General features: G+C 48.1%; 1 protein-coding gene across 2 annotated transcripts in view; it reads right to left on the minus strand.

Moving 5' to 3' along the window:
• Positions 1-13,610, minus strand: part of Myrip (myosin VIIA and Rab interacting protein) — a 163,860-nt gene that overhangs the window by 122,963 nt on the left and 27,287 nt on the right. For both annotated transcript variants that reach the window (XM_050141690.1, XM_050141689.1), the window contains exon 2: positions 3,584-3,726. In XM_050141690.1, coding sequence (XP_049997647.1) covers positions 3,584-3,693 — 110 coding nt within the window. In that variant the 5' untranslated portion in view covers positions 3,694-3,726. The remainder of the gene's footprint in view (positions 1-3,583; positions 3,727-13,610) is intronic.

Here is a 13,610-nt window from a genome sequence, read left to right on the forward strand (position 1 = left end):
GGTGGGTGGATGGATGGATGGATGGATGGATGGATGGGTGGATGAGTGGGTGGATGGATGGATGGATGGATGAGTGGGTAGATGGATGGGTTGATGAGTGGGTGGGTGGATGGGTGGGTGGGTGGGTAGATGGATGGATAGACAGTGGATGGGTGGGTGGGTGGATGGATGAGTGGGTGGATGGATGGATGGATGGGTAGATAGGTAGATGAGTGGGTAGATGGATGGGTAGGTGGGTGGGTGGATGGATGGGTGGATGGGTGGGTGGGTGGGTTGATGGAGAGACAGACATCAGCACACTTTTGGCTTTTGACTGCCTCTCTCCTCCCAAGCCCATCAGCCTTTCGAGGCACAGGCACACGCTGTCAGTCCAACAATCCCTGACAATCAACAGCCAGTAGCGGTTACTGGAAACAATTTCCTCAAGCCTAACCCTTCTCTCTGCACAGACGGGTCTGCTGGGGTGCTGGCAACTTTCAGAAACTGACCATATGCTGACTTGAACCTCCCTGGAGCATAAAAGATGAGGAGTTCACCTCCCAGTAGCCACATAAACAGCCAGGTGTGGTGGCACATGCCTACATTTACTGGGGAGGCAGAGACAGGCAGATGCCTGGAGCTCTCTGGCCAGCCAGTCCAGCTTACTCAGGAAACAGAGACCCCAGGGAGGCATTCTGTCTCAGAAAACAGGTTGTCAGCTCCTGAGAGTGACACCCGAACTTGACTCCTGGTTTCCACACGCATGCTCCCACGTGTATACACACATGTGCACACATGCACCCCCCCCCCACACACATCATCATTATTTTGGGAGTACCTGGCACTGTTCTGGGAGCCCAGTGGAGGCAAAAGCATGGCTGAACCACCCTCACTCCTAATCCCCCTCCACTGCGAGGCTCAGAATGCCAGAGACTGCTTGAACCCTAGCAACCCCAGAACCTGTCACATCACTGCCTCTAGTCAGGACGTCCCACCTCTCTAGGTCTGCTTCCCACCCAAACCACGCTGGGTCAGAAGCTGTGTGGGTTCCTGACACAAATACCACACTGACCCCTCCCCCACCCCCTGAAATCAAACTGTAGAAAAAACCAAGTAGACAGTGATGGTTCCTGGCCATGGGCTTAGACATGGTTATTTTTATACTACCTGAGGATTTTTCCAGAGGTCTAATTGACGCTTCCTGTAGATGACAAACCCCACTGCTGGGAAAACGCAAGCCATTGCCTATAGAGCTGGAGATGCAGTGTCTTAACGCTAATTAATTTGTTATTCTCACTGCATCCTGTTTAGCAGAGCCGGGGCCCAGCAGTCCTTCAAGGCATTGTCTGCTTGGCGTTCTTAGTCTTAAAGGGACCAACAGTTAAAGAAATCAGCGCAATGAATCAAGGGAAGATGAATAAATCTGACAATCCCCAAATAGATGTGTGGATTCTTAAACCTGAAGGCCAAGCCATAGCAGAGAGGAGAGAGCCCACTTCAGGGCTACCTCACCCTAAGGGTCCATTAGCTGAGAGAACCTGGGGAGTCTACAGTTTCTGGAAAACACTGGCTATCCTGCAACGACAGAGAGTGGGCGGGGTGCAGAGAGCACCTCCAGGCATGACTGCCTAAGTGCTACCTCTTGGCTTCCAAGCATTGTGCCATGGACTAAACAGAGAGACTTCAAGGGGCTTGCAGAGTGGCATGCGGAGGCCCTTAGCACTGGACCAGCACGTGGTGGCCCTCCGCACTGGGTGTGAACTGCTCTGCAGAAAGACGGGGGACGTAAAGCTGATTGGTTACAGTGGAAGAGCTGGGCTCAGCATATGGACACTGCTCTGTCCAAATTGAGAGAAAATGGTGAAGTTCATGGAACAGGAGGTTGCTGTATTAAATCTGAAAAATGATTGTTCTAGTCAGTGTGTGCTGTCACCTGGAAACAGCCTAGAGTCACTGGAGAAGAGGGTCTCAACAGGACTGCCCAGATCAGATTGGCCTGTGGGAATGACTTCACTAATGTGGGAGGACCCAGCCCACTGTGGGCAACACTACTCCCTAGGCAGGTGGTCCTGGGCTGTATGGGAAAGCTAGCTCAGCATGAGCCTGAGAGCCAGCAGTTCCTCCATGACTCTGTCTGTGTTCTTGCCCTGCCTCTCCTTAATCACAGACTATAACCTGTAAGCTGAAATAAACCCTTTCCTTCCTGAAGTCGCTTTTGGTCAAATATTGTGTCACAGCAACAGAAGGAAACTAGAACAATGGTGAGGAGAAAAACTAAGCCAAAACCAAGAGAACAACCATTAAGAAGCTGAAGATAAAGGCTTGAGGACAAGCCGGCCAGCACTCCATCATTCAAAGCCCAGAACTGACTCAAAGGCAGTCCACCGGGATAAAGCAATGGGAGCATGTGTTCAGATTTATGAAGGTGGCATCAGGAGAACCCAGGGTGACCCTCAACATGAAGGCCAGGCCAGGAGAACTTAGGGTGACCCTCAACATGAAGGCCATGTCAGGAGAACCCAGGGTGACCCTCACTGTGGAGCAGAGGACTTGTGTTTTGCATTGGAAAATCTTGTCTTTTAATTTCCACTGCCTACATGATACCATGTGTGACAGTCAGATGTCGCTTTGGTTAGATCAGCTAGTAGGTACACCCCTAGCTGTGTCTGAGCCAGTGTCTCCAGAGCGGTGTGGCAGAGGAGAGAAGACCCACCCGGCTGTGCACTGTTGCCCAGGAAACACAGGAGCAGGGAAGCCTAGTGAGCGCTGGCTTGCACCTCGCTCTCCTTCCGGACTGTGGTGCCCTGTGACCCTCAGCTCCATGCTTCCTCCGCCATGCCTCCCTGCCATGATAGACTGCACCCCCAAACTGTGAGCCAAGTAAAACCTTCTCCTTTCAAGCTGTTTTGAAATCAGCCAGCCCCTCTGTGTAAACTGGGGATCACAATGGCAGAACTGCGAGGGGGGTCCGTGAGGCAAATTCTGCATGCCTGGGGCAGGAGCAGCAGGATGTCTGCTTTCTCCTCCTTTTTCTTCCTGAGACTTCTTCACCATGTTTTATATTTTCATACCATGTCCCCCACACCCTGTTTGTGTCCTTCCCTTTCTGTCAGCACTGAAGAAGCAGTCACTGTCACAGGGTAAACGCCACACCTGAGACCTGCCCCCCCAAACCCACAAAAACACAGCTGGTTGGGAGGAACAAGAATGAATTCAGCCTGAGACTGTGGAACTCTTGCACTGTGAGTTTTATGTTCGCTAGAGGAATTGCTAAGAATGAAGTAATATTTCCTATGATATCATCTCCTCTATTCACTGCTTCTAAACCTCTCCCAGGCATCTTCAACGCAAGCCACACGGAGATGACACAAACACTAGGTGCCTGAGGTTTTGAGGTGATATTTTAAGCTCCTTGGCTCAGTAGCCAGACTCTTGCTAAGGCGACGCAGGTGTCACACCTGTGGGCCAGGCACCTGCTGTCACATGTCACTGGTTGTGGGAAACCCTCCAACAAAGGGCAGGGTGGCCACTCCACAAACCTAGGTGTGTGACTCTGACAGCTGAGCCCTGTGGTTCCCATGTAGTCAGGCGGAAGCCGTCTTACCTCAGCCGTTCCTCCTCCTTTTTGCGGAGATTGAAGTCCCTCTGTACCACTTGGAGAACATGTTCCGTCTCATCATCTGTCAGACCTGACAGGTCCAGCTTCCTCCCCATGGTCAGAGTTAAACACAGATGACGGAAATAGATCTGGAGAGGGAAAGGAGAGATCGCAGACTGGGGATGAGAACAAGTTCTGCGTGGATGGAATCCACCCTCCATTGACCCAGCCAAACACCATGTTTTGGTGGAGGCACAAGCTAAGGCTGTGTGCCCCTCTGAGCTCACACTTGCTGCTTCTAGAAGGCCCAGTGTAGGGTAAGCCCAGCCCAATGGGGGACGTGTTCGCCTCAGGCTAATGTTTACGTATAAACCTGGCGGGTGTGAGCGCTGCCAGTCGCTTTTGTATTTCCCGCCCATCGCTGGATCCCTGGTGTTGTAAGCTATCCCTTCATTAAAATTTGCTGTTTCATATTAAGCTAGCCTGGTTATTACGTCGCATACACTTGGCGCACCAATGTCGGCCAAGAGGACGACTGAGCATCTGACGGTTTCATGCTCTCAACTCTTAAATGAAAACAAAGATATCTGTCTGTCAGGCACGGTGTTGCACATCTGTGACCCTAGCAACTGGGAGTAGGCAGGGTGATCAGGAGGTTAAGGCCATCCTGGGCTATGGAGTGAACTCTGGGCCAGCCTGGGATACCATAGGAAAGAAGGGAGGAAGGGAGGGAGGAAGCCAAACCAGCAACAACAGAAAATCTATCCTTTCCATCAAAATAAAACACAGATTTCCACAAAGCACTGAAAAGCAATAATTGAGAATTTCTGTAATTTGACAGGTTATTTATAGGTATTCTATTTAATCGCAAAATGAATTATAATGTTTTCTTTAAATAAAGGAAAATTCTATTACACTACACCCCTTAAACTTTTCTTCAGGCCTACGCAATAACCCCTAGAAATCCCGAGATGACGAATGAAGCCAGGAAGAGTCGAAACTTTATGCTTTGTGTGTACAATATCTTCTTCATGCAAGACAACACGAGGGCTGGGGATGTGGCTCGGTTGGCAGAGCTCTCGCCTGACAGCCACCAGCCCCGAGTTCAATCCCCAGCACTGTATAAAGTTGGGTGTGGTAATGTCCCACACCGTAATTTCAACACCCCAAAGGCAGAGCCAGGAATGTCAGAAGTTCAAGGTCACTGAACATCCTTTAAAAAAGTATTTTCTAGTTTTTAACCTATTTTGTTTTTCTTTTTGCTCTTGGTCTCGACTATATAAAGGGTCCAAGGCCAGTCTATGTTGCAGGAGACTATCTCAAAACTGAATAAATAAAGTAACATTAACCACAAAATAATCTACATGTATCATGACGAGCTATCTGAAACTATTCAAGAAAATACACTGAGAATATAGTAAAAAGTAACGACACTGGGATTACAATAAATAAATGTCCTTAATAAAGTTTTCATCAAATGATTAAACACCTGCTATGCGTCACAAGCTTTATGTTTTCATACGCATGTATTAAACAATTCTAATGCCCACTGTATCCTATGTGTAGTCACTACCCACTTACGGATGAACAAACAAGGCTTGCACTCACCCAGGGGTGACACCTGTGACCTGGCTGTCTCTCGGCCTCAGGGTCCTGGCCCTGCACACTCACCTCTCACCTAACAGAGGGCAATGTAAGCTCCTGAGTTTCTTGTCCCTCTTTCAATGTGCACTAACTAGGAACACTAGGAACATCAGATTCCATTATTGTGTGTGTGTGCATGTGTGTGTGTGCATGTGGTGTGTGTGTGCGTGTGTGTGTGTGTGAATCCCACGCTGGTGCAAGTGCCTTCAGTGCTCTAACCACGGAGCAGTCCCTTCTGCCTTCTTAGTTGTTGCTATTTGTTTGTTTTGTTTTTAGAGCAAGTTCTTGCTATGGAGCTCTGGTCTATCTTCAGCTCACTAAGTAGCCCAGACTGGCCTTGAGCTCACAGCAATCCTCCTGCCTCAGACTCCTTATTGCTGGAGTTACAGTCACACACCAGCACTCCATTACCTGGTTGCTACTTTTCTTAACAGGTGGAGAAAACAGAGTGACTTTGGTCCTTAAGTCCCTTGTTACATGATTTAAACCGTGTGACAGAGTAATACAAACTAATCTCTAGATTTCACCACAAATCACGGCAGGAATTTGAAGCATTCAAAAACTTCTCACTCCAGTAATTGATGAAACAAACCATCGACCCACTTTAGCCAAACAAACAACCTCGAGACCTGCAGGTCAGCAGAAGCCAAAGAAGTACAAAAGACTTGCCCAGGGAGGACACAGTCAGCCATTGCCTTCCATCCACCCCCAAGCCAGAAAAGTCCTGCAGTGGGCGCAGCAGAAACATGGGTGGAAGTCTTCTTTAAATACTCCATTGAAGACCTGGAGATGGCTCAGTGGGTAAGAGCACTGGCTGTTCTCACAGAGAACCCAGGTTCAGTTCCTAACACACACACACACACACACACACACACACACACACACAGTGGCTTGCAATCATCTCTAACTTCAGCTCTATAAGATCTGATGCCCTCTCTGACCTCTGTGGGAACCTGGCACACACATGGTACACAGACATGCATGTAGACAAAATACTTACATAAAGTATAAATTAATCTCAGGAAAAAAGAAAAACTGGGCATGGCCACACACACACCTATAACCTCAGCACTATGGGTGCAGAGACAGGAGGATTGCTGGGGTATGCCACTTCCAGGTTTGCTCTGAGTTTACCAGAGTAACAATGTGGAAAATGAAACAGCAGGACACTCAGTGTCCTCTTCTGGCTTCCATACTCGTGTGCACAGGCATACACATTTGTACATGGATACGCACAGACACCACACACATATACAAAACACCCACCAAACATATATATATATACCACACACATATAGACCATACACATATACCACATACACCCCCTACACACATATACAATACACACAAATAAACCACACACACCATACATACACACACAGCATACATACATATACACACCACCCTCTAAGGGCCCTGTGGTGGACCTTCCCTGAAGGTAACATTCCTGTGACATCACTGATGATGGTAAATGGGACTCTACATGGATCAGATCATATCTGAACAGGAATGATGGAGACTCAAGAGGACTAAGTGGCTTCTGTGCAGAAATAGATCACGTGGCTCCAAATGGCTCAGACAGAGAGCACTTTCTGAGAAATGGAGCCAGCTCTTCCCTTTCACAATAAAAATAATTAGATGCCACGCACAAAGAATCAGGCTGTGCCATCGAGTGGAGGAAAGATGCCTTTCTGCTCATGAGTCAGGGCACTCAGGCTGCACCCTGTCTTAGAAGATAAGAAAGGACACCCTGGGAGAAGAGGTCCATATCCAGACACACAGCAGGTGTAGGCGTCCAGACACACAGCAGGTGGAGGCACCCAGACATACAGCAGGTGCAGACACACAGCAGGTGTAGGCATCCAGACACACAGCAGGTGCAGACACACAGCAGGTGGATGGAGGCACCCAGACACACAGCAGGTGCAGGCATCCAGACACACAGCAGGTGCAGGCACCCAGACACACAGCAGGTGCAGGCACCCAGACACACAGCAGGTGCAGGCATCCAGACATACAGCAGGTGCAGGCATCCAGACACACAGCAGGTGCAGGCATCCAAACACACGGCAGATGTAGCATCCAGACACACAGCAGATGGAGGCATCCAGACACACAGCAGTTGTAGGCACCTAGACACACAGCAGGTGCAGACACACAGCAGGTGTAGCATCCAGACACACAGCAGGTGTAGGCATCCAGACACACTGCAGGTGTAACATCCAGACACACAGCAGGTGTAGGCACTCCTGGCCCTATCGGGGCTGCCACCACCTGCTTCCTCTGACTGACAGTCAACCTAGATGTCATAGAGGAAACACATCCTAAAACTCAGTCATGAGAAAATTAATGCCAACTCAGCATTTAGTTATAGTACCACCTCCCAACAGTGTTTGCAGAGTTATTGTTCCCACAAGCAGCCGTGACAGAGGAGCTCCTCTGTAATAAATCGGAATGAAGTGTCACGCTCTGCCATCCTCGTGGAGTTATGCAAGGCTTATGAGATAATCAGATCTAAGAGTCTGAGGCTAAAGCAGCAGATTGAGTGTGTTTGACCCTGAACATGTGACTGCAAGGCAGTCTACTGAACAGTACCCTTCTTCTCAGGGCTAACTGGGCAGAGTTCTGAGCTGGTGTGTGTGGCCTCTTGGATGTAATTACCAGAAGTCAGGTGACAGTCATTAGTGCTTAGAATGGAGATAGGCTTGGTGGTTAAAACCACACTGCTCTTACAGAGGGCCCACATTTGGTTCCCAGCACCCACATCAGGGACTCACAATTGCCTGTAACTGTAGATCCCCCACTGTTGTAGACTATTATTTTAAGGTGTGTTAGAGCCTAGCAACAGGCGCTGTCAGAAGTCCTGATTGTGCCTAGCCAATGAGGGGCACCATGCAATGGAACGCCTGGGTACTAGGAGGATATATAAGTTTTTCCCCATTATTAAATAAATGAGTCTGCCTTATCCCTTTCACCAGACTCCCGGTGTCTACGTTTGTTGATATTGTGCCTTTCTACCCTCTCTCCCAAGGAAGTCATTAGGGCTCAGCTACACCCTGCCTATAACCTGTGAGGGTACCTACAGACACAAAAACATCACCATCATAATCATAAGCAGCAGCAGCAGCATCCCCATCATCACCACCATCATCATCACCACCATCATCATCACCACCATCATCATCACCACCATCATCATCACCATCACCATCATGACCATCATCACCATCATCATCATCATCAACATCAACATTCCCATTATCGCCATCATCCCCATCATCATCACCACCATCCTCACCATCATTATCACCACCATCATCATTACCATCATCACTATCACCACCATCACCACCATCACCATCATCACCATCATCATCTTCATCATCATCATCACCATCAACATCACCACCATCATCATCACCATCATCATCATCACCACCACCACCATCATCATCATCAACATCATCATCACCATCATCATCACCATCACCATCATCATCACCATCATCATCACCACCACCACCATCATCATCACCATCATCATCACCACCACCATCATCATCACCATCATCACCATCATCATCACCATCATCACCATCATCATCACCATCATCATCACCATCACCATCATCACCACCACCACCATCATCATCACCATCATCATCACCATCATCATCACCACCACCACCATCATCATCACCATCATCATCACCATCATCATCACCACCATCATCATCATCACCATCATCACCATCATCATCACCATCATCATCACCATCACCATCATCACCACCACCACCACCACCATCACCATCATCATCACCATCATCATCACCATCACCATCATCACCACCACCACCACCATCATCACCATCATCATCACCATCATCATCACCATCACCATCACCACTATTACAAGCTAATGATTTAAAACTAGAAGCGAGTGTGTGCTGGGAGGCGTCCAGCTGGCAGGTCTATCCTGACGACCACAGAGCCATGGCTTTGACACCCAGCACAGTATCAAGCAGACCTGGGGGCCACAGCTTTAATGGTACAGACAGGGCTGAAACAAAGGTGGTGCTTCCGCAGCAGCTGTTCTCAACCTTCCTAACACTGAGACCCTTTCATTTAGTTCCTGTGCTGTGGTGACCCCAACCATTAAAGGGCTTTCATTGCTACTTCATAACTGTAATTTTGCTACTGTTATGAATCATAATGTTTTTCCGAGGGTCTTAGGTGACCCCTGTGGAAGGGTCCCAGCCTACAGGTTGAGAACCATTGTTTTGCCAGAAACTGGTAAACAGAAACTTTGCAATGAACCTCGGACACTGCAGGGACACTGGAAACACACTGGACAGGATGCTCACTGGGAAAGGTCAGTGTCTGCAGGAGGGACATTCAGGGCAGGACCCAGAACAGACCCAAGGACAGATGCCTGAGGGACTTGTCTACCAACCCAAAGTTTGGTGGGGTTCTTGCTTTAGTCTCTGCCTCCCTCCCTCCCTCCCTCCCTTCCTCCCTCCCTCCCTCCCTCCCTCCCTGTGTGTATGTCTCTGTGTGTGCTTATGCATTCGTGTTGCACACTGTATGCAAAGAAAAGATGATCAAGTTGGAAAATCCAATGTCCTACAAGTGTTAAGAGGTAAATACTATGACTCTTCTCATTGACTGAAAAGGAAAGAAAAGATCTTATTCCCACAGAGGAAGTGAGATATTAGAACTTTCCCATTGAAGTTGCTTTCAGGGGAAGGAGGGAGGGAGGGAGGGAGGGAGGGAGGGAGGGAGGGAGGGAGGGAGGGGAGGGGAGGGAGGGAGGGGACCTCATCAGGAAAGAGAAGCTCTCTCACAGGTAGAGAAATGTTTTCCCCGTGCCTGTTTTGAAGTCAGTGGTACCTGAATTGATGAATCACTGGATTTCATTCCATCCCCTCCCTGACTGGCTCTCTCCCTCTAAAATGTCTCCATGTCTCCATGCTCAGCAGCCGGAGCAGACAGGACTATCAGCAGTGAACTAGGGCTGTGCCTCATCCAAGTCCCTCTGCCAGGGACTCTGACGTGGCCATTTAGAGAGGGTGTGAGAGGCCGGTGGCCTGCGCATTCAGACCTGAGAGAGAGGCTGGTGGCCTGCGGCACTCGGCCTGAAAGGATGGCAAACTCTAACAACTACACAACATTTTTGTTTTGGTTCTCTTGATCACTTCCACCTGTTTAAACTTCTAACAAATGGTCTTTAGAAATCACACAAAGGGGAAACTGAGTCATTCCACGTTGAGTTCCAGTTACAGATACTGTAGCCTGTATCGGGTCACATTGCTTAGCTGCCCAACAGCATTGTCTGACTGGATTATCTAACTCAGATGCCTCATCACAACAGCTAGAGGATAAGCAGACTGAATCCCAGATCCATAGATAGATGGCTCACAGACAATTGACAGATGGTGGAAAAGTAATGGGCAGCAGATACGTGGTAGACGATTGGTACATAAATAAACATAAATAGGTTAGGATGGATGGGCGGATGGATGAATGGATGGATGGATGGATGACAGACAGTGCAGTTTAGACAGACAGATAAATAGACATAGGTTACAGATGATAGAAGACAGACAGACGGACAGATAATAAATATATAGGCAGGTTGGTCATAATATAAATAGACAGACAGACACACATACACAGAGAGAGACTGATGGATCCTCCTCAGATCATGAGTCCTCTGAGGGGCACTCATGCCAACAGGATACCTGAAACAGTTTTATAGGGCACCTTGTTACAGAGGAATGGCCACCAAGGTTGACCTCTAGTCTCTACATAAACACACATGTATGTGTGCACCTCCTCACAGACACTTGCACACCCTTGCACACAAAAAAAAAAGAGCTACTTAAATCTTTTCTCTGCTGCTCCTCTTTACTGCTCCGGAGTGGAGAACACACACTATTATAACCACTTTACAGGTGACCCTCTGAGGCACAGGCACAAAGTCACCGGGTTGAAGGAACACGCTTGTGAAGGAGAGCAGGGGACAGCACAAATGTTGCTTTTGCTGACCAAGGAGTACACAAGAGATATGAGAATGCTTAATGGTACTAAGATGTTACCCATCCATCCTAGTTTCATTCTGTTGATGCATCAAATACCGCGACCAAAAGCAACTCAGCCTCCAGGTCACAGTCCATCACCGAGGAAGTCAGGGCAGGAACTCAAGCAGGCTCTCGAAGCAGAAACCATGGAGGAACGCTGTTTGCTGGCTTGCCTGCGGGTTCCTGCTTAGCCACCTGTCCCATCTCCTGGACCCTCCTATCGGTGGAAAGGTACCGCCCACAGTGGGTCATCCCCTTGTAGGTATGTCCATGAGGCAATCTGATCACTCGACTCCCTTCTCAGGCGATTCTAGGCTGTCAACTTGACACCATAGCATACATGCGGACACCACAGTATGACACAGTCGTAGCTGAGGTCAGCCTGGCTGTACAGTGAGACCCTGCCTCTAACCAACAACAACAACAACAGCAAAAGCAGCAATCGCTTACCCGGAAGAGAGTCGGTCACCAGCCCAGACTTACAAATCCAGGCATTCAAATAGAACCAGGCTCACGTCAGTCAAGTTCTTACATGGTGTATTGTAATCCACCCAAAGGTCAAATATCATTTAGCCCATATACGAGACTTCTCATTACAAGGTTATTTAAGTGCCCAAGACCAACAACTGGATGCAGCCCTTCTCTGCTCCTGGTCCTGCTATGTCTGATGAGTCTCTGTCACTAAGACTGTTCCTTCAAAGAAGGGGATGCAGATCAAAAGTCTGGGGCAGCTGACTACTCCTCAAAGGCAAAGTAACAGAAAAGTCACACCAGAAGTAAGCCCTGCTCACTCTGGTAAGGGCAGAAGCCTCAACAAGGTGGGACTTCAGAGGACAAAGGGCGGTCAACAAAAGCAGCAAGTGGACTTGTCCCTAAGATTTAAAAACAGAAAGATGGGTTATCTACATCATGTAAAGGGAAAACTAGAGAATGAAATGTCCATGGGAGACTTTGGAAGGACTAACATATTCCTGAAAGTCTTCAAAGACGCACGTATAATACACTCAAGCTTCAAAAGGGCCCTAGGTTCTCACTTCTGGATGAACCTTTAGACACTGCACAAACAGGAACAAGTGAATGTTAAGGCAACAATGGAATAGTATTCTGGCCAGGATGCTGCGAGGCTGTCCAACACAATACAGAGCCCCTCGGCAAAGGCTGGGGACTTACTAAGTCAAGGCATTAAGAAAGTCTCTGTGAACTCAACTGGCCACTAGGCTAACCAAGTTGCTCTTTTGGGCCACATATGACAAAAAAATATATACATTTTTATAGAACTAATCCAGAAAAGCCCCTAGCCGCACAAATAGAAACAACAAACCCAAAGCAAGGAGGCAGACATATGACTTTCCCAGACCTGCCATACTATATCATACAAAATATTCAGTTTCCAGGCCATCATGAGACAAACAATGATGGAAGAGAAGCAGTCAATACAAGCTAGTCCTGAAGATCCTACGTTAGGTTGACATGGCAAAGTCTATCACCAGCTCTTATAAACACAGTCAAAGGACTACAAGAAATCCTATCTAAGAGTGAAAGGAAAGATGACAATAACTTCATCAGACAACATCAAAAGAGAGACAGAAGTCGCAACAAAGAACTAAGTATAAGCACAATGATGAAATGGGGCAGGGGGATCACTGGGATGGCCCAAAACTGCCCAACCTGGCAGGGGAAAGAAGATTTGGGTAACTCAATTGGGATTATCTGCTCTAAGAGGAGGGCGGCTTCTGAGATGTGTGGATCACCAGGAAACACCATGATAGTTTTCTGATTTGTTATCCCAGTAAATGAGGAGTGATAAAAAGAGAGATGAAAAAGTGAATAAATAATAATGAAAAACCTCACACTAAAGGGCAAGTATAACCTGCAAATCCAAAGGCTCAATGACCCCCAAGGAGATAAAATCAGAGACATCCACACAAACACATCACAGCAAACCATCAGAAAGTCAAAGATAAAAAGATTTGTGAAAGTTACAAAAGAAAACGTTCATCAGAAATAAGCATCTTCAGTAAGGTCACTAAGAGACCTCACAAGGTGTGGGTAGGGAAGGAAAATACAGGAGAAGAGAGGGGAGGGGAGGAGGGAGGACACAGGAGAGGAGAGGGAAGGAGGGAGGGAGAACATAGGAGAGGGGAGGGGAGGGAGGGAAGGAGGGAGGATACAGGAGAGGGGAGGGGAGGGAAGGAAAATACAGGAGAGGAGAGGGGAGGAGGGAGGGAGGACACAGGAGAGAAGAGAGGAGGGGAGGGGGAGGAAAGAATACAGGAGAGGAGAGAAGAGGAGAGGGGAGGGGAGGG

This window comes from Alexandromys fortis, unplaced genomic scaffold (assembly GCF_014885135.2).
Source record: "Alexandromys fortis isolate MF-2015 unplaced genomic scaffold, M_Fortis_MF-2015_v1.1 scaffold_44, whole genome shotgun sequence".
NCBI lineage: Eukaryota > Metazoa > Chordata > Mammalia > Rodentia > Cricetidae > Alexandromys > Alexandromys fortis.